The 21,277-nt window shown below is 43.2% G+C and overlaps 1 protein-coding gene across 1 annotated transcript in view; it reads left to right on the forward strand.

The window, feature by feature from the left end:
- The first annotated feature begins 2,597 nt into the window (after nucleotides 1-2,597).
- The window catches only part of CDH2 (cadherin 2), a 321,407-nt gene continuing 302,727 nt past the window's right edge, over nucleotides 2,598-21,277 (forward strand). Inside the window, exon 1 of the mRNA XM_040432080.1 lies at nucleotides 2,598-3,124. Coding sequence (XP_040288014.1) covers nucleotides 3,068-3,124 — 57 coding nt within the window. The 5' untranslated portion in view covers nucleotides 2,598-3,067. The remainder of the gene's footprint in view (nucleotides 3,125-21,277) is intronic.

Below are 21,277 nucleotides of genomic sequence, written 5' to 3' on the forward strand. Positions count from 1 at the left end.
CATGAGACATCATTTTCACACATGGATTGGCCACCACAGTGTCCAGACCTTAACCCCATTGTGAATCTTGAGAATAGGATGTGCTGGAGAAGGCTTTGTGCAGCAGTCAGACTCTACCATCATCAATGCAAGATCTTGGTGAAAAATGAATGCAACACTGGATGGAAATAAATCTTGTGACATTGCAGAAGCTTATCGAAACAATGCCACAGCGAATGCGTGTCGTAATCAAAGCTAAAGGCGGTCCAACTAAATATTTTTGGTGGCGACTTTTTTTTGGGACGGGCAGTGTATTTTCTTTAGGCTCCTCTCAGCCCCCCTCCCACATATTAGCCTGTCTAGGAGAGGGTATCTCTAGACCGACAAAGAATAAACCCCCAACTAAGGTAGTAAATACGGAGTTGGCGAAGCTGGTCCATCCCACCGGTTCCATATGTAGTCTTCATGGGGTCATCTTCGCCATCTTTTTACTTTGTCGTTGTGGCCTTGAAGTGACGGTGGGTGTCCAAGCGGGGATCACCGGTATGGCTGGTATATCTGTAAGATTTTTAACATTGTTTCAATCTGGTATGTCCAGTGGAGCGATTTCCAGGGTATTGTAGACGTGCGTTAAATCAGCCGGTAACCTAATCACAAGTTTGCGGCCTGGGACATTTATTAGCAGTCCGAATGGGTGTAACCAGTGATAAGTGACAGCTCGCTGTCTGAGCACTTCTACAAGGGGTTTCATCTCTCTGTGCTTTTGCAAGGTCATAGGCAATAAGTCCTGATACACGGAGATAGTAGTCCCGAAACAGGTAAGTGAATGTTTATCCCGTGCTGCTTTGAGTAACTTTTCCTTGGACTGATAGTTGACCATCCGACAAATGATATCTCTAGGTGGTTCCTGTCGCATGGGTGGCAGGCGCAGTGCCCTATGAGCCCGGTCTATGTTGAGATCATCTGGCGCCTCTGGATCTAGTAAGGTTGTAAAAAGCTCTAGTAGCGATGCCATTAAAGAGTCTGGAGGTATAGATTCGGGGAGGCCCTTTATACGTAAGTTATTCCTCCTTCCCCTTTTTTCTTGGTCCTCGACTAGACTGTAGAGGAGATTCATGTGGGCCTGTGCGTGGTCAAGATTATGGGAGACCGCTGTATTAAAAGCTATAATCCCTTTGTGCCCCGCTTCCAACGGATCACCAATCTCTTTGAGGTCTCTCTTGATGTCTTGTAAATCTTACTTCAGCAGGGCCAGTGCCTCTCCCAGAACATCTCTTATAAAAGCTCTGGATACCGGGAGGTTTTCTTTTGTGGGGAGTGATTCAGCATCACTCTCACGGCCTCCATCTGAGTCTGCAGAGTATTCTAGCTGCTCTGTGCGTGCTGAGGATTCCCTGTCCGGCGCCATCTTGGAACCAGACCTCGCTGCTGGGGCTCCTCTTTTGAGGAATCTCTCCATGTCTCCTTGATTCGAGTTGGTCCTCTGTATTCCTGGGGTGTCTCAGGACTTTTCTCTGTTAGGTTTTCCCATCTTGTGCGCTGTTAAAATAGCTTAAAGGGGTTATCCCACTTAGCAGTTTCATACTTACCTGCTGCCACCGCGCGTTCACTTCCTGGATTCTGGCTGGGGGCGGGCTTCATCTTGATTGAAGTCTTCTCCCGGCCGCGCCGCGCGCTGGACTGAACGCGCACGCTGCCGCGCATGCGCAATGTGACTTATTGCTGGCCAGTATAGTACAGAGCCGGCGTGCGCGTTCGCAGCTCTGTACTATTCTGGCCGGGAAGAAGTCACCGTCGCGCATGCGCGGCAGCATGCGCGTTCAGGACAGCGAGTGGCCCGGCCGGGAGAAAAGAAGAAGTCTTCTGGGCAAGCGCGACCATCGGGATTTTGCGGAAGAGCGGTGGTCGTAACCAGGGGAGACCGAGTCACAACAATAAGGTAAGTGGGGATGAATTTTCTCCTAATCGGTGGGAATTTGTTAATAAAGTATATTTACAAAAATGATCACTGTCAAATCATTAACAGATTTAACAGTGATCATTATGATGGGATAACCCCTTTAAGAAGCTCGCTTCCTCCAAGCCTCCTGCATAGCTCATGCCGACATGCGCGTCTTGCTCCTCGCGCTCAGACTCGGAACCCGAGTGCCGCTTTTATAAAACCCTTCTTATTATAGTGACCGCCATTTTTGAGAGGCCATGGTTTTCATACGAAATTCTATGTGAATTCTGACTGTGGTACCTTGGATTGGTACAGCCACGAGTCTATTCACAAAAAACATGAGGTGAAGCGATTCCGAAAAATATCAAATGGCTATATTTTTAAGAAAAAAATAAATAAATCACCATGGCTTCATGATAGGACAATACAATTGGAATTTTGGGGAGAAGAGGCTGTGGTATTCACCTCTGGTTATCACAATGAGGCTTCTTACACAATTAGCAGACAGGCCGCCATATTTCTGATTAATCATGTGAAGTACTATGGCAGCCAGGCCCCCATTTTATCGATCAGTGGGGTGTGAGGGAGGGCTCTTCTCACGAAGTCTGAGGGGGATGTTATTATGTGAGCCGGCGTGCACCTTGTCTGTGAGGAGACGGTGACAGGGGGAGGAGGAGCCGCCAGCAGCAGCAGCAGCAGCAGCAGCAGCAGCCGCCCGGGACTCCTGCAGCCAGCGCCTTGTATTGTTATCAGTGTGTGAGGAGCAGTAGGCGGAGGGAGGCAGCGCTCCTCCGTGTGGTGATGCTCTGACGGGAGAGCGGCCGTTACAGTGAGGAGGACTGAGCCCCATCACTTCACAAGTGCAGCCTCCGCCGGCTCCGTGCCATCCTGCTGTCCGCCTCCGCCGTGGAGTACAGACAATAGGGAGCGCATCTCCAGCGCAGAGGGGACGGCGGCTGCTATCACCTCCAGAGCAAGCAGCCCGGGGACTCCTACCGGGGGGAGGGTGGCAACTGCAGGATTCTCTGGAAATCACCCAGTGTGTGCTGGGCACAGGGTGCACGGATCAGCACCACCGCCGCCGCTCCTAGATCTGGGACACTGCTGTATTCTTCATCTGAAGCCATCAGCAGCCCTGTCCTCACCATGTGCCGAAGCCTGCTGCCGACCCTGCGCATCTTGGCGGCCCTGCTGCTGCACCAGGTAAGGTCCCCGGATCCTGGAGGACTAGCTGTGGACCATGCCCCAGCCGTCCATACTAGCACATGCCTGTCCCTCTCCTCACTGCATGTGTGTGCTCCTGTATGCTATGGCTCAGTGCCCCTGGTACTACTACTTCCCTTAGTTGTTTGCCCCCTGAGCCATCAGTGGAGGTGGTGCAGTGGGTACCTCCAGGTCCTGTAGGCCTCTTGGGGTCGGTGACTTGTAATGAGCAGGATGTGTCCCCATGGTGTTGGCTTGCACCTCCCATGCACCTGCCTAGTGAGTCCATGTGTGCAGAGCCTGGATTTCTGTCCCCCTGTGTGTGTGGCCACTTCTGTCTAGGAGGCTTTATTCTTGGATCAGTCTGGGTTGTCCATTCTTATTTCCCAGAAGATGTGGATCATAGGACGTGTTCAATATACTGGGGATGCATGTGACACTGGGTATTAGGTGTCCTGCCATTCTCCACCTGCTTTACTTGGTCCACACAAGATTTACATCAATCCTTCTACTGCCCAAGCAATTCCACTCTTCACCATGACTTATATAGTAGTAAGAACTCCACCTGATAAACCCACAGGGTAACCCTACACCAGAAGTGCCCTTGTGTCACCATGGCGATTGAAAGGATTACAACACAATCTGATTTAGCTGCCCCCTGGGGATCCTCGTGCCTGCAGCTACTTTCTACTCATCCTTGATGGGCACCTTTGGAGTCTTACATTACAAGTTGCAGAGAAGGTTATAAAGCGGGTACCTTTCCTCAAATGCGTGGGTTTAAAAGGATGGCTGTTGGCTACTGCTGCACAGAAGGTGCCCATCATCGTTCCTTAATACTGTTTGCAAGGAGCGGCAGATAGCTTCTCAATCCCTAACCCCTTTTCCTAGATGTCTACCTCCATAACACGTCCATGGAGCGTTGGGCAGAGAGAAGGTCCCATGATGGAGATGGCCTTTCCCATTTTTATGGGGAGGAGGTCTTAAGGCTAAGTGACTAGCTCTTTGTGCGGCGGGCATGTTTAGCAGCGAGGCATTTCTTTGTGTGATTTTACATGGTGACAATAAGGTGGTGGGAGTGGTGTCTACTAACCCCCCTCCCATCCACTGCTTGATTATTTAGTAACGCTGATAATAAGCTTTCGGATTGCAGCCACACACTGACTGCAGACATTTCCCCTCTGTTCGTGTTTTTAGTTTCCAGCTTTGCTTATGTTTGGCTTTGAATTGCATCTATTATGTAGAGTCCTTCCTTCGACCTGTCTACCTTCTTCTCTGGTCACCCTCCTCATCCTCATTTTGCTTTTGTTTTCAGTGCTGGTTTCACTTGAGCTCTGGCTTCTGTGCTGAGTACTGTCCATGGTGTTTAAACTGGAGCCAGCCGAGCCGTGGGGATTACTTACAGTCTGCCTCCAGGTTTTACAGTCTATAAGCCATAATGTGCTGCTGACTGGCTTCCTGCTTTTATGCTTTCTCCACGCTGTGTTTCCGCAAAATGAGAATGATAGGAAAAGTCGCTAAAGTCACTGGTGTCTCTCCAAGGAGACGCCATAATTCAGCGACTACCACTGTGACTCTCATTGGAGGTATGCGCTAGTCCCCAAGTGAAAAGTGATTTAGACCAACCACTCTAACCACATACTCCTCGCTCTGCTAACCCACTAACCCCAACCATTTCCCACATGAGAAGGGAAGAAACTTCTTTCCTCTTGACTGCGGCAGCGAGCATGATAAATGTGTTCAGCCTTGTGTGCTCTACAATCTGTTACATGAACTTTTCCCTGCTCTATGTAATATTAATCCACCCTAAGCCCACCAGCCCCATTCATATTTCTCACATGGTCATTACCCCAGATCAGCCTGGAAACCAGTATTCAGCATTCCTAGCATAAAATAAAAGAGTCTTTCTGCCTCTTTTGCTGCCCATAGGCTCCTTGCTGGCCATCTTCTTAGGCCCCACTGCTAACCTTTCATTGCTCGCTATGGGAAAATGTGGGATTCTGGCCAATTCAATCCTGTGCTCCAGAATGGTTTTTGTGCACTCTAAAGAATTGCCCTTTTCCCTGATGAGCGACACATTCAGCAGGATTCTAAGAAGTCCCCGGTTGTAGACGCCGGTGATCAACATGCAGTATTTTCCCTTTAATTCCATTTTTACTGCACAAGAATTAGTTTGTGTCCGATAAGGAATGCCGTCTAGTCGTCTTCGGCCTGCGCTCTTGTGCATGTGGCATTTTATTTCTGGGGATTTAATGTGAGAAGGTGACAGCTTGTTGGGAGATTTTAGATAAGCTCTTATGCAGGGTAAGTTTAACATTTGAAGGCAGGCAGACAGGAAATGGACTTGTGTTTCATCAGTATCAGGGGCATCAGCAATGTTACAGCTGTGGGATTTCATTTCCTCTCAGTGGTTTTGCTTCGGTTCATATTGGCATGTGTCATGTAACTATTTTATTTCACGTATGTATTTATTAAGTCTTTTCATTACAGTGTATTTCCTAAGTAAAGGTTGTAAATCTCATTTATTGACAAGGACACAATAAATCTTCCAGGATTTGCTCGTAACTTTATATATTTTACTGTCCGAGTTGGATCATTCAACTTTATTGGTGTGAACTTGGTAAAAAGATATTGTAGACTCCTATTTATTTTAATTTTATTTTTTATTGGTAATGTGCTTGCATATTAATTCATGCACAGTGGTATCTTGCTGGAAATAGACGACAGTCGTCGATTTCCCTTCTGTGAAAAAAGCATGAACGATGCTAATATCAGGCAGTAAAAGAACATAACGGGAAAGAAAGTAACAAATAAACAACTAAATAAATAAATGCGGTATGGGAGTATCAGGCAGTAAAAAAACATACCAGAAAAGAAAGTAACAAATAAACAACTAAATAAATAAATAAATACGGTATGGGAGTATCAGGCAGTAAAAAAACATAACAGAAAAGAAAGTAACAAACAACTAAATAAATAAATACGGTATGGGAGTATCAGGCAGGAAAAGAATGTAACAGAAAAGAAAGTAACAAAAAACAACTAAATAAATACGCTATGGTAGTATCAGGCAGTAAAAGAACGTAAAAGAAAAGAAATAAACAACTAAATAAATAAACTGCTAGTATCAGACAGTAAAACATAATGCAGCAGAAAAAATAGAAATAGCAAATAGTACTAAATAAATAAACTGTTTTAATATCCAGTAGTAAAAGATAACAGCAAAAAAAAAAAAAAAAGAATTTAAAATTATACATACAGAAAACAAAGTGAAAAAGAAGCAATGAACATGATTTTGGATGGATTATTTTAGAGGGGTTGTCTGGGATCGGGGACATTGTTCTAAGGGGACATATGCCTGATGCCCCGTTTTCATATTGCAAATTCTCAGCCGGAAGTGCCTATTTTCTCATTCAGTGACGTACCGGCTCCCTTGCTGCAGAGCGAAGCCTCTTCTTCCGCTTCGCAGGGAGCCCGGTGACGTCACCAACAGCCTCAGTAATTATTCAGATCGCTGGGAGGGGCGCTAGGATGGAAGACATTGTGCAATAAGCCACGCCCCTCCAGCCCTGACATCACCATCAGCCTCAGTAATAATGCAGATCGCAAGGAGGGGTGGTGACATTGTGCTAAGCCACGCCTCTCCGGTCCGGTGAGGTCACCGGGCATGGCACTTTCTAATGAATGAAGGAGGCGGAATATTGATGAGGGGGCAGAGTTACGGCGGCAGGAAGTTAGGCAAAGAAACATGGATGTAAACAATGCTTGGGGGACCGTCGGAGCCTTGTAGAAATGGCAAAAATAACATAAAACATATGGGGGAAACTTTAATCAGCTGTTAATAGTGAGTACAATTTAAAAAAATTATAATAATTTTATCCCGGACAACTCCTTTAAGAGTAAAAAGGGTGGACAATGTCAGCGGCAAACATTTCAAACTGTGGATTTAGGTTAAGGGCCCTATACACGGTCCGAGAATTGCACAGATTATTGCTTATGAGTGTTCATAGTAACGCCTGTTAGCAATGATCGGGCGGTGCAAATGTACTGCCGATTACCTGATGAACAAGCGAAACGCTCATTCATCGGGTAATCTGATCGTTCCTGCGCACGCAAAAATGGTTGTTTACCGGCAGCAGATTGTGCCATGTGAACACGATCTGCTGCCGGCAAACAACAAGTCCTTAAGGGGAAGAGCGACGGCATTAGCAATCGCTCCTCCCCATACTCTGGAGGAGATCGATGCGTGTAAATGCAGCTGTCTCCTCCACTAGTGATCAGCAGATTCCTTTCTAACAATCTGCTGTAATATCATGACTCCACTAACCTAAAGAGAAGTGTTTACCTTATTCAGATAAGTCAGGAACCATCAGGAGCCTAAGGGTGCTGCCACACGTTCAGTTTTTTTATGTAGTATTTGAAGCCCAAATCAGGAGTGGATCATAAAAAGGAGAGAAAGTATTAATAACAGATGTTACTTTTCTGTGTTTTTTAATCCACCCCTGGTTTGGGCAACAAAAACCTGAATGTGGGGCAGCACCCTTAGGTTGCAGTCTTTCACTGCAAATTCTCTGCCTCATATGGTGAATAGTGGTAATTATATTATTAGTTGTGATCAGAGGCCTCTAAAGTAAAACGTAGCTCTAACCCTCCACTGCCAAATGTAACATGGTAGTCATAAACTGACAGGGACTGTAGAAGGAGGAGGTACCTTACCTTGTATAAGGGGCCGACAAGTATTTCTTCCTTCTTAGTCATAAACTGACAGGGACTGTAGAAGGAGGAGGTACCTTACCTTGTATAAGGGGCCGACAAGTATTTCTTCCTTCTTAGTCATAAACTGACAGGGACTGTAGAGGGAGGAGATACCTTACCTTGTATAAGGGGCCGACAAGTATTTCTTCCTTCTTAGTCATAAACTGACAGGGATTGTAGGAGGAGGTACCTTACCTTGTATAAGGGGCCGACAAGTATTTCTTCCTTCTTAGTCATATAGTGACAGGGACTGTAGAGGGAGGAGGTACCTTACCTTGTATAAGGGGCCGACAAGTATTTCTTCCTTCTTAGTCATATACTGACAGGGACTGTAGAAGGAGGAGGTACCTTACCTTGTATAAGGGGCCGACAAGTATTTCTTCCTTCTTAGTCATAAACTGACAGGGACTGTAGAAGGAGGAGGTACCTTACCTTGTATAAGGGGCCGACAAGTATTTATTCCTTCTTAGTCATAAACTGACAGGGACTGTAGATGGAGGAGGTACCATACCTTGTATAAGGGGCCGACAAGTATTTCTTCCTTCTTAGTCATATACTGACAGGGACTGTAGAGGGAGGAGGTACCTTACCTTGTATAAGGGGCCGACAAGTATTTCTTCCTTCTTAGTCATATACTGACAGGGACTGTAGAAGGAGGAGGTACCTTACCTTGTATAAGGGGCCGACAAGTATTTCTTCCTTCTTAGTCATATACTGACAGGGACTGTAGAAGGAGGAGGTACCTTACCTTGTATAAGGGGCCGACAAGTATTTCTTCCTTCTTAGTCATAAACTGACAGGGACTGTAGAGGGAGGAGGTACCTTCCCTTGTATAAGGGGCCGACAGGTATTTCTTCCTTCTTAGTCATATACTGACAGGGACTGTAGATAGAGGAGGTACCATACCTTGTATAAGGGGCCGACAAGTATTTCTTCCTTCTTAGTCATATACTGACAGGGACTGTAGAAGGAGGAGGTACCTTACCTTGTATAAGGGGCCGACAAGTATTTCTTCCTTCTTAGTCATAAACTGACAGGGACTGTAGAGGGAGGAGGTACCTTACCTTGTATAAGGGGCCGACAAGTATTTCTTCCTTCAGCGTAAGACCATTCTGCAGCAGATGGCAGAACCCAGCAGCAAGCTCAGAAGGGATTATTGATCCATATGGAGTATTGGTCATTGTGTGCATAAAGGTTTCCTGACAAATGTCACCAACATGAGCGCAGAAAAATAAGACGTGTCATTTCTTCTATTCAGGTTCCACAGTGCAGTTAGGAAGGACTTTTTGTTACATAAAGCAATGGTTTCTTACTGCGTTTACACAACTGCCACATGTGCTTGCCAAAGGGAGTAAATGCATGTTGGTTATTTCACCGCTCAGAGCCTAATCATTTTAAGAGAAGCCATGCAGCGCCATATTTTCTTACAGCTGTCACAGAGCAACTTCTCTCTGCTTACTCCACCAGCACCATTGCTGATCAAGATATAACGGTGCTGGATCTTCTGCTACCCCATGTGCAATATACTAACATCATACGTTCTTTATTGAAAAACATCGTTTTTTTTGATGCTTCACATCATGGCAGGAGAGAGCTCTGTATTTAAGGAGAAGCTGTTCTCTTTTGACAAATTTCTTTTCTCATAGCCTTAGGCTTTGTTCAATTTTTTTTTTCTTTTTTTTTTTTACAAAAGTACTTGAATGGATTTGAAGATGGATGCAGTCATATATCTTTTTCTATTTTTCCCCAAAAAGTAAAATATGTTGACAGTGTCTAACCTTTAGAAATGTTATGAATACTGGATTTTTCACCCTATAAGACACATTTTAGAGGAGGACAATAAGAAAAAAAATATTTCTCATTAGACCTCAGATCAGACCAACAATCGGACCCCCAATGTTAATGAGACCTCAGCTCACAGCCCTAATCAGACCCCCAATGTTAATAAGACCCTCAATCAGACCACAGATCAGACGACCCAATGTTTATAATCCCACAATAAGACCTCAGATCAGACCCACCTCCAGCGCTCCTCCTGCTCTTCCTGCCATTGGCTGTGCTGTGACTCGACACGTACAGCGTGAGGTCATAGAGCGCCCTCACGCTGTGCACAGCCGACAGCCAAGGACCAGGAAGTGGTGAGTACAGAGCTCGGGGAATGCTGCATTCACCGCTTCCTGGTTCTCTGGTACTAATGAGCGCTTCCATAATGGAAGCTCTCATTAGTATTCACCCCATAAGACTCCACCACTTTGGGGGGAAAATATGAGTCTTATGGGACGAAAAATACGGTACTTTTTATGTCCCTATTTTAACCTTAGAGACTGTCTCATCATGACAACCCCTTTTTATACAAGCCCACCAGGCTATAAACTGATCACCATGAGCCAGTCAATGATCAACTGTTGTTGCCAGAGAAAGCTGCTGCCTCTGCAGGGGAAATATGGTATTACATAGTAGCCTTTTAAATGAATCGGTGATCATGAAGTACATGAGCAGTCCATGTCAGCCAAAGTGAGAGCAGCTATCTGTCTGGGTGGCTAACAAGTAAAGATAACGGGAATAGTCTATAATAGTGATGGCTAACCTCCGGCACTCCAGCTGTGGTGAAACTACGACTCCCAGCATGATCCATTCATTTCTGTGGAATTCTGTGAACAGCCAAGCAAGTGTGCATCTTGGGAGTTGTAGTTTTACTACAGCTAGAGTGCCGGAGATTAGCCATCACAGGTCTATAATATTGAGTACATTGGTAAGTAGAGCTGATTGTTTGCTAATCGTCTGCGTGCTTGTGGGAAGCATGCTACGAAGCATGGCTAAGGCCTCATGCACATGACCGTATGTATTTTGTGGTATGCAAAAAATACTGATGACGTCCGTGTGCATTCCGTATTTTGTGGAACGGAACAGCTGGCCCCTAATAGAACAGCACTATCCTTGTCCGTAATGCGGACAATAATAGGACATGTACTATTTTTTTGCGGAACGGAAATACAGACATACGGAAACGGAATTCACACGGAACACCTGTTTTTTTTTGTGGACCCATTGAAATTTATGGTTCTGTATACGTCCGTGTGCATGAGCTCTTAAGGGTCATTTCGACCGCACAATTATCGTCAAACTATCAGGAACAAGTGTTTTTTAGGAATGTTTGTTTGCCATAATTGGCTTGTATAACGCTTGTTCATTGGCCGCTGGGCATCGTCAGAATGAAAGATGTCCTCTTATTGGCAGCTCATCTCCCTTTGTAATCAGGGATGTGCTGCCCCTAATGAATAGAACAGAATGAGGGGGGGGGGAAGTAAATGAATTGTGCCTCCCGATGTTTAATCAGCTCTGCACTGCCGTACATCAGCCAGTGTAATACCACCTTAAGGGGGTTATCCCATGAATAATCTAAAAACATCATACAGTACATGACAATCTCTTTCTAACAAAGCTAGAACCAGCCCTGTACCTCACATGGATCCAGAGATCTCCCCATTCCTTGCTCAGCTAGATTTATATCAAGCTGGAAGCTCAAGAGGAGTGTCTTCTCTGCTGCAGCTCAGGGGGTGTGTCCATGCTCTCCCTATCACAGCTCAGGGGGCGTGTCCATGCTCTCCCTATCACAGCTCAGGGGGTGTGTCCATGCTCTCCCTATCACAGCTCAGGAAGCACTTGAAGGATGAAACTGAGCATGTGCGGCCATCTCAGTGAGAAGGTCAAGGAAATAAGGGGGGGGGGGGAACAGCAGGTGGTCTATACACATACAATTTATTAAAAAACTCAGTGGCTATACAAAATGTTTAATTACATGCAATTACAAAAGTATTCACATCCAGGTGCTGGTTTGAAAACATTGAGTTGCAATAATGGGTGACTGTGAACCAAAACTATCTAAATCCTAGATCAACCTTTGTGTTTTTTGCTACTGAATTGCCGGATCTCCGTCCTGAACTGAACTGAAGACATCCTGATGCATCCTGAACAGATTTCTCTCCATTCAGGGGATAAAACTGATCAGTTCTTTTCCGGTATAGAGAACCTAGGACGAAACTCTATGCCGGAAAAGAAAAACGCTAGTGTGAAAGTACCCTAACCTTTAGGAGTTTGCTAGTTTTATAAGGCTCTTTTTCATGCGGGTGTCTCCCAATATTTGGCATTTATGAAAAAAATGATATGAAGCCTTCAACTATGTTTCCATATTTGTAGGAGAACAGACATTGCCTTTCTTGTAGTGAAAGGACATGAAGCACAGAGCATAAATTTCAAGCCTCTCTTTGTCATCCGAAATACTTGGGGGAAAGTAAATGTAAGTGAAAGGGCATTGTAAGGTTGCCTGCTTTCTGGATTAAGGTCTTGCTCTGGAGATTTCCATGGTGATGTTTAGCAGGGGAGGAGAACTGCACCTTTTACTTTCTGTGGCATGAAGAACAATGCATTCCAGCAGCTAAGCTGTACGACTCCCTTACACAGTGTGCCACAATCCACTTGGCTTTGTATTTGCTTTAACATGATCCATGAGGCTAGGACAACTTTTTCTGTACACTGGAGAAGGTTCTGTTGTGTTGATGGCAGGTTTCTAATTCCCATATGCATTGTCTTGACTCACTGTATTTACCAGTGACCATGAAATGACTCACCTTTGAATTACCATATCATAGACTTTGATTACTGTGTACATTGCTCATTATGTTTTGGTCATATTTGAACCCCTTGAGGACGCAGACCGTTTTCACATTAATGACTAAGCCAAATTTTGTAAATCTGACATATGTCACTCTATCTGGTAATAACTTTGGAATGGTTTTACTTATAAGATAAGATAAGATGCCTTTCTTGTCACTGTACAATACAATGTAATACAATGTACAATACAGTGAAATGTTTTTTGGAGCAATCCTAGATGCCATGGACAGAGGAACAAGAACTGACATTTAAATTAAAGCATTACAATAGAAAAAAAGAATCATTGCCCTAGAAAGCATTACTATTCACAGTTCACAGCATATATATAGCAAGAGCAAAGTAGGAAGTGCTTATGAGTATATATACACACTGATCAGACACCACTGCAGACAAGAGATCATCATGGGGTCTTGAATGCAGCAGTCACTTTCAGTTTGTGGTAGTTTCTATCCTAGGAAGGGGTCATAATCTCTGAGCATTTAGGAGACTGATTGCTTTGGGGGTAAAAGCTGTTCTTCAGCCTAGTGGTGCGGGCGTGTAGGGCTCTAAGACGCCTACTGGAGGATAGGGGAGTGAAACGGCTGTGGCCGGGGTGAGTTGGATCCCCGCAGATAATTTTTGCCCTGTGGCTGCAACGAGCAGTGAAGATGTCCTCCAGTGATGGTAGCTGAGTACCAGTGATTCGTCCAGCCATTCTGATGATGCACTTGAGGGTCTTCTTGCCCTCAGAAGAGCAGCCGGAGTACCACACTGTAATGCAGTGATAACAGATTCTATGGTGTATCTGTAAAAATTGTCTAGCAGCTGTTTTGGGAGTTGTGCTTTCTTCAGACTCCTCAGAAAATAAAGCCTCTGAAGGCCTTTTTTGGTAAGTTCTGTTGTGTTTTTTTATCCATGACTGGTCCTGACTAATATAAACTCCCAGGAATCTGAAACTTTGAACTATCTCCACGTTTCCACCATTTATGCTAATGGTATGGTTGGTGTCCCTTTCGTTTCTTCTTCCTAAAATCCAGAATCAGCTCCTTTGTTTTTTTGGTATTGAGTATGAGGTTGTTGTTCTTACTCCATTTCTCTAGGTTCTCAACCTCTTTCCTATAGGCTGTTTCATCATTGTTGGAGATCAGGCCTATCACAGTCGTGTCATCTGCAAATTTTATAATGGTATTGGTATTGTGAATAGGTTTGCAGTCATTTGTGAAGAGGGAGTAAAGGAAATGGTTCAACACACAGACTTGTGGTACCCCAGTGTTTAGTGTTAAGGATGAAGAGAAGTGCTTGCCCATGCGTACGATTTGTGGTCTTTTTGTAAGAAAATCCAGTATCCAGTTGCACAGGTGTGAGCTGAGACCCAAGTTGTTCAGTTTCGTTGCCAACTTGTTGGGAGGGATGGTGTTAAAGGCCGAGCTGTAATCAATGAACAGCATCCGCACATAGCTGTCTCTCTGCTCCAGGTGTGACAGTGCGGTGTGAAGGGTAAGTGAGACCGCATCCTCAGTTGGCCAATGTGCTCTGTAAGCAAACTGGTATTGGTCCATGGAGATGCAGATCTTGCTCTTCATGTGCCTGAAGGACAAGTTGTTCAAAGCACTTCATAACAATAGGAGTGAGAGCCACCGGGCGATCTGGTTCTGAGATTGTTTCTCATGTTTTCATGTTACTGGTAACTTTGGGTCAACATCTTTTACCCTCCGTGTCGCCATCCCCGGTACTCCTGAGTGTATTTTGTTTCATGCTCCTCCAGAGAATAAGCACATACGACCAATCGTTCATATCATTATTCTGGCGGCTAAAAGATGTCTACTAAATAGCTGGCTTAAACCAAAGGTACCTTCAATGAATGAAATATTAGAACATGTCAAAAAATGCTTTGATATGGAGAGAATAGAGGCGAACTCTGTTAGGGGAAAACGTATCGAACATTTTTTCAAAAGATGGGTGGATTTTATAATAATAGTATATTCAGATCTGGAGTTGAAGAGCTTGATGGCACCATTTCTATCCTCGGAGTGGTATTTAAAACGAAAAGTGGCGGGGACATTAGGGACATTATTGTCCGATTAATACATAAATTAGGTCGGGACCCGGTATACTGGAGGAAAAAAAAAAAAAAGTTTGGGGGGGGGGGGGGAAGGAGGGGGGGGGCAAGGGGTTATCTTCAGCTGGGGGCTAGCCGACTAGCTTAAAGATCAGAATTTTGATCGAGTGGTCAATAAATAATGTGAAAAGAGGTTCAGCTAGGGGTCAGCTTTATTCATGTAAAGAATTTTTCAATATGAGACAAATATATTGTATCTTTATGTCAAACCTTGTCAATTTTTCATAATTCTGTAACATGCTTTTGGAATGAAAATTGATAAAAGTTAATAAAGATTATATTTAAAAAAGAAAACAACATCTTTTACCGTCATTTATAAAAATAAACAAAAACACATTTGGAAACATTCACAATTTTCTAAATTAGATATTTTTCTGAGTTTAACCCCTTAAGGACATAGGACGTACCGGTACGCCCTATTTCCCGAGTCCTTAAGGACCAAGGACGTACCGGTACGTCCTAACTTTAAATAGGCATTCCGGCGCCCCAGGGGTTAATCTGAACAGGATGCCGGCTGAAATCATTCAGCCGGCATCCTGTCACAACGCCAGGGGGGGTCATGTGACCCCCCCGTGTCGGCGATCGCAGCAAACCGCAGGTCAATTCTGAGGATCAGAAACTTTACAGTGCCTAAAATCAATATTTTTCACCCCCCCTGCACCCCTGCATGATTTGATGCCGGCGGGTGGTGCGCGGGGGGGTGTCGCATGCGGTGGTGGCGTTGCGGGCGTTGCGGCAGGCGGGATCGCGATCCCCCGCCCACCTCCCCATGAACGATCGTTGGCTTCTAGTGGTTATACCAGGGTGCCAGCACATTGCTGGCACCCTGGTATAAACGACTGACATCTGTGCAGATGTCAGCCGTTTAACCCTTTCCATACCGCGGTCCGTACGGACCGCTGTATGGAAAAAGTTAACTGTCATCGGTCAGGGAGCTCCCTCCCTCTCCATCGGGGGGCTGCTGTGCCTTTGCAGCCCCCCGATGGAGAGGGAGAGAGCCCCCCTCAGCCCTGTGCTTACCCTTCCCCGTCTGCGAAGTTGTGGCAGACGGGGAAGGTTCCCATGGCAACAGGACGCCTGCTCAGGCGTCCTGCTGTCCATGGTGCTGAACAGATCTATGCTAAAAGCATAGATCTGTTCAGTGTAAGTAAAATACAGTGCAGTACAATATATATTGTACTGTACTGTATTATACAGACATCAGACCCACTGGATTTTCAAGAACCAAGTGGGTCTGGGTCAAAAAAATGTAAAAAAAAGTGAAAAAAGTTAAGATAAAAAAACAAAACATTTATCACTGAATAAAAATTAAAAAAATAAAATAAACTACACATATTAGGTATCGCCGCGTCCGTAACGACCTGATCTATAAAACGGTCATGTTATTTTCCCCACATGGTGAACGCCATAAAAATAAAAAAATAAAAACTATGAGAAAATTGAAATTTTGCCCACCTTACTTCCCAAAAAAGGTAATACAAGTGATCAAAAAAGTTGCATGTACGCCAAAATAGTACCAATCAAACCGTGATCTCATCCCGCAAAAAATGAGACCCTCCTCAAGATAATCGCCCAAAAACTGAAAAAACTATGGCTCTTAGACTATGGAAACACTAAAACATGATTTTTTTTTGTTTCAAAAATGAAATCATTGTGTAAATCTTACATAAATAAAAATAAAGTAAACATATTAGGTATCGCCGCGTCCGTATCGACCGGTTCTATAAAAATATGACATGACCTAACCCCTCAGGTGACCACCGTAAAAAAAAACAAAAAAAAAACGGTGTAAAAAAAGCAATTTTTTGCCATCTTACGTCACAAAAAGTGTAATAGCAAGCGATCAAAAAGTCATATGCACCCCAAAATAGTGCCAATCAAACCGTCATCTCATCCCGCAAAAAATGAGACCCTACTCAAGATAATCACCCAAAAACTAAAAAAACTATGGCTCTTAGACTATGGAGACACTAAAACATTTTTTTGGTTTTAAAAATGAAGTTATTGTATAAAACTTACATAAATAAAAAAAATTGTATACATATTAGGTATTGCCGCGTCCGTGACAACCTGCTCTATGAGTTTTGTTTGGCTGTTAACCCTTGCTTTGTAACTGGAAAAAAAATATTAAAATGGAAAATCTGCCAAAAATGTGAAATTTTGAAATTGTGTCTCTATTTTCCATTAAATCTTGTGCAACACCTAAAGGGTTAACAAAGTTTGTAAAATCAGTTTTGAATACCTTGAGGGGTGTAGTTTCTTAGATTGGGTCACTTTTATGGAGTTTCTACTCTAGGGGTGCATCAGGGGGGCTTCAAATGGGACATGGTGTAAAAAAAAACAGTCCAGCAAAACCTGCCTTCCAAAAACCGTATGGCATTCCTTTCCTTCTGCGCCATGCCGTGTGCCCGTACAGCGGTTTACGACCACATATGGGGTGTTTCTGTAAACTACAGAATCAGGGCCATAAATAATGAGTTTTGTTTGGCTGTTAACCCTTGCTTTGTAACTGGAAAAAAAATATTAAAATGGAAAATCTGCCAAAAATGTGAAATTTTGAAATTGTGTCTCTATTTTCCATTAAATCTTGTGCAACACCTAAAGGGTTAACAAAGTTTGTAAAATCAGTTTTGAATACCTTGAGGGGTGTAGTTTCTTTGATGGGGTCACTTTTATGGAGTTTCTACTCCAGGGGTGCATCAGGGGGGCTTCAAATGGGACATGGTGTCAAAAAAACAGTCCAGCAAAATTAGCCCTCCAAAAACTAAACGGCGCACCTTTCACTCTACGCCCCGCTGTGTGGCCATACAGTAGTTTACGGCCACATATGGGGTGTTTCTGTGAACAGCAGAGTCAGGGCAATAAAGATACAGTTTTGTTTGGCTGTTAACCCTTGCTTTGTTAGTGGAAAAAATGGGTTAAAATTGAAAATTAGGCAAAAAAATGAAATTCTCAAATTTCATCTCCATTTGCCAATAACTCTTGTGCAACACCTAAAGGGTTAACGACGTATGTAAAATCAGTTTTGAATACCTTGAGGGGTGTAGTTTCTTAGATGGGGTCACTTTTAGGGAGTTTCTCCTCTAGGGGTGCATCAGGGGGCTTCAAATAGGACATGGTGTAAATAAACCAGTCCATAAAAATCTGCCTTCCAAAAACCAAACGGAGCACCTTTCACTCTACGCCCCGGTGTGTGGCGGTACAGTAGTTTACGGCCACATATTGGGTGTTTCTGTAAACGGCAGAGTCAGGGCAATAAAGATACAGTCTTGTTTGGCTGTTAACCCTTGCTTTGTTAGTGGAAAAAATGGGTTAAAATGAAAAATTAGACAAAAAAATGAAATTCTCAAATTTCCTCCCCATTTGCCAATAACTCTTGTGCAACACCTAAAGGGTTAACAATGTATGCAAAATCAGTTTTGAATACCTTGAGGGGTGTAGTTTCTTAGATGGGGTCATTTTTGGGTGGTTTCTATTATGTAAGCCTCGCAAAGTGACTTCAAACCTGAACTGGTCCCTAAAAATTGAGTTTTTGTAAATTTCGGAAAAATTTCAAGATTTGCTTCTAAACTTCTAAGCCTTATAACATCCCCAAAAAATAAAATATCATTCCCAAAACAATTCAAGCATGAAGTAGACATATGGGGAATGTAAAGTCATCTTAATTTTTTTGGGTATTACTATGTATTACAGAAGTAGAGAAACTGAAACTTTGAAATTTGCTAATTTTTCCAAATTTTTGGTAAATTAGGTATTTTTTTTACTTCATTTTACCAGTGTCATGAAGTACAATATGTGACGAAAAAACAATCTCAGAACGGCCTGGATAAGTCAAAGCATTTTAAAGTTATTAGCACTTAAAGTGACACTCGTCAGATTTCCAAAAAATGGCCTGGTCCTTAAGGTGAAAATGAGCCCGGTCCTTAAGGGGTTAAGGCTAGATGCACACAACCGTATGTGTTTTGCGGTCCGCAAACTGCGTATCCGCAAAAAAAAACGGATGACGTCCGTATGGCATCTGTTTTTTTTTTGCGGCTCCATTGTAACAATGCCTATCCTTGTCCGCAAAACAGACAAGAATAGGACATGTTCTATTTTTTTTGCGGGGCTACGGAACGGAGCAACGGATGCAGACAGCACACGGAGTGCTGTCCGCATCTTTTGCGGCCCCATTGAAGTGAATGGGTCCGCACCCGAGCTTCAAAAAATGCTGCTCGGATGCGGAACCAAACCACGTTTGTGGGCATGTAGCCTAAGACAGATACCTCACAAAATAGCTATTAATTAACATTCATCATATATCTACTTTATGTTGGCATCATTTTGTAATTGTAATTTTTTTTAGGACATTAGAAGACTTTGAATTTTAGAAGCAATTTTTCACTTTTTTTAAGAAAATTTCCAAAATTACTTTTTAACAGCTAATTCAGTTTTGAAGTGACTTTGGGGGCTTACCTTATAGAAACCACCAATAAATGACCCCATTTTAGCAACTCTGCCCCTCAAATGATTTAAAACTGATTTTAGAAGCCCATTTAGTTATTAGAATGTGTCGGCAGATAAGAACCATTTGGCCCATCTAGTCTGCCCAATATACTGAATACCATGAATAGCCCTTGGCCCTATCTTATATGAAGGATGGCCTTATGCCTATCCCATGCATGCTTAAACTCCTACACTGTATTTGCAGCTACCACTTCTGCAGGAAGGCTATTCAATGCATCCACTACTCTCTCAGTAAAGTAATACTTCCTGATATTACTTTTAAACCTTTGCCCCTCTAATTTAAAACTATGTTCTCTTGTAGCAGTTTTTCTTCTTTTAAATATTCTCTCCTCTTTTACCTTGTTGATTCCCTTTATGTATTTAAAAGTTTCTATCATATCCCCTCTGTCTCGTCTTTCTTCCAAGCTATACATGTTAATGTCCTTTAATCTTTCCTGGTAAGTTTTATCCTGCAATCCATGTACTAGTTTAGTAGCTCTTCTCTGAACTCTCTCCAAAATATCAATATCCTTCTGGAGATATGGTCTCCAGTACTGAGCACAATACTCCAAATGATGTCTCACTAGTGCTCTGTAGAGTGGCATGAGCACCTCCCTCTTTCTACTGGAAATGCCTCTCCCTATACACCCAAGCATTCTGCTAGCATTTCCTGCTGCTCTATGACATTGTCTGCCTACCTTTAAGTCTTCTGAAAAAAATACCCCTAAATCCCTTTCCTCAGATACTGAGGTTAGGACGGTATCACTGATTGTATATTCTGCTCTTGGGTTTTTACGCCCCAGGTGCATTATCTTGCACTTATCAACATAAAATTTTAGTTGCCAGATTTTTGACCATTCCTCTAGTTTTCCTAAATCCTTTTCCATTTGGTGTATCCCTCCAGGAACATCAACCCTGTTACAAATCTTTGTGTCATCAGCAAAAAGACACACCTTACCATCGAGGCCTTCTGCAATTTCGCTGATAAAGATATTAAACAATATGGGTCCCACAACAGATCCCTGAGGTACCTCACTGGTAACAAGACCATGGTCTAAATATACTCCATTGACTACAACCCTCTGTTGTCTGTCCCTCAGCCACTGCTTAATCCATTCAACAATATGGGAGTCCAAGCACAAAGACTGCAATTTATTGATAAGCCTTCTATGTGGGACAGTATCAAAAGCCTTACTAAAGTCTAGATAAGCAATGTCTACTGCACCTCCGCCATCTATTATTTTAGTCACCCAATCAAAAAAATCAATAAGATTAGTTTGACATGATCTCCCTGAAGTAAACCCATGCTGTTTTTCATCTTTCAATCAATGGGATTTTAGATGTTCCAAAATCCTCTCCTTAAGTATGGTTTCCATTATTTTCCCCACTATTGATGTCAGGCTTACTGGCCTATAGTTGCCCGATTCCTCCCTACTACCTTTCTTGTGAATGGGCACAACATTTGCTAATTTCCAATCTTCTGGGACGACTCCTGTTACCAGTGATTGGTTAAATAAATCTGTTAATGGTTTTGCTAGTTCACCAGTTATTCCATAGGAATTCAAGCAAAATGAAGGGGAAATGTTAAAATTTCATTTTTTGTTAAGATTTTCCATATTATTTATTCCTGTAACACATCAAGGGTTAACAGCAAAATAAACATCAATATATTTTTTACCCTGATTCTGCAGTTTACAGAAAAAACCCACATGTGGCTGTACACTGCTGTATGGACACACCACAGAGCTCAGAAGAGAAGGAACGCCATATGGTTTTTGGGTGTCCTGTTGTGTTTGAAGAGACCCTGAGGTACCCCTGCAGTAGAAACACCCCAAATGTGATCCCATTTTGGAAAATACACCCCTAAAAAAAGAAATTGCCCTAAATTTTTCATTTTCACAAAGGGTAACAGGAGAAAAAGCACCCTACAATTTGTTCATTTTTTCCTGAATATGGCAACATCTCATATGTAGTCGTAAACTGTTGTGTGAGCACATAGCAGGGCTCAGAAGGGAAGGAGCTTTTGAAGGGCCGATTTTGCTGAAATGTTTTTTGAGCTCTATGTCGCATTTGAAGAGACCCTAAGGTACTACTACAGAGGAAACTCCCAAAAAACATGACCTCATATTACACCCCTTAAGTAA

Source organism: Bufo bufo, chromosome 5 (genome assembly GCF_905171765.1).
Source record: "Bufo bufo chromosome 5, aBufBuf1.1, whole genome shotgun sequence".
Classification (NCBI taxonomy): domain Eukaryota; kingdom Metazoa; phylum Chordata; class Amphibia; order Anura; family Bufonidae; genus Bufo; species Bufo bufo.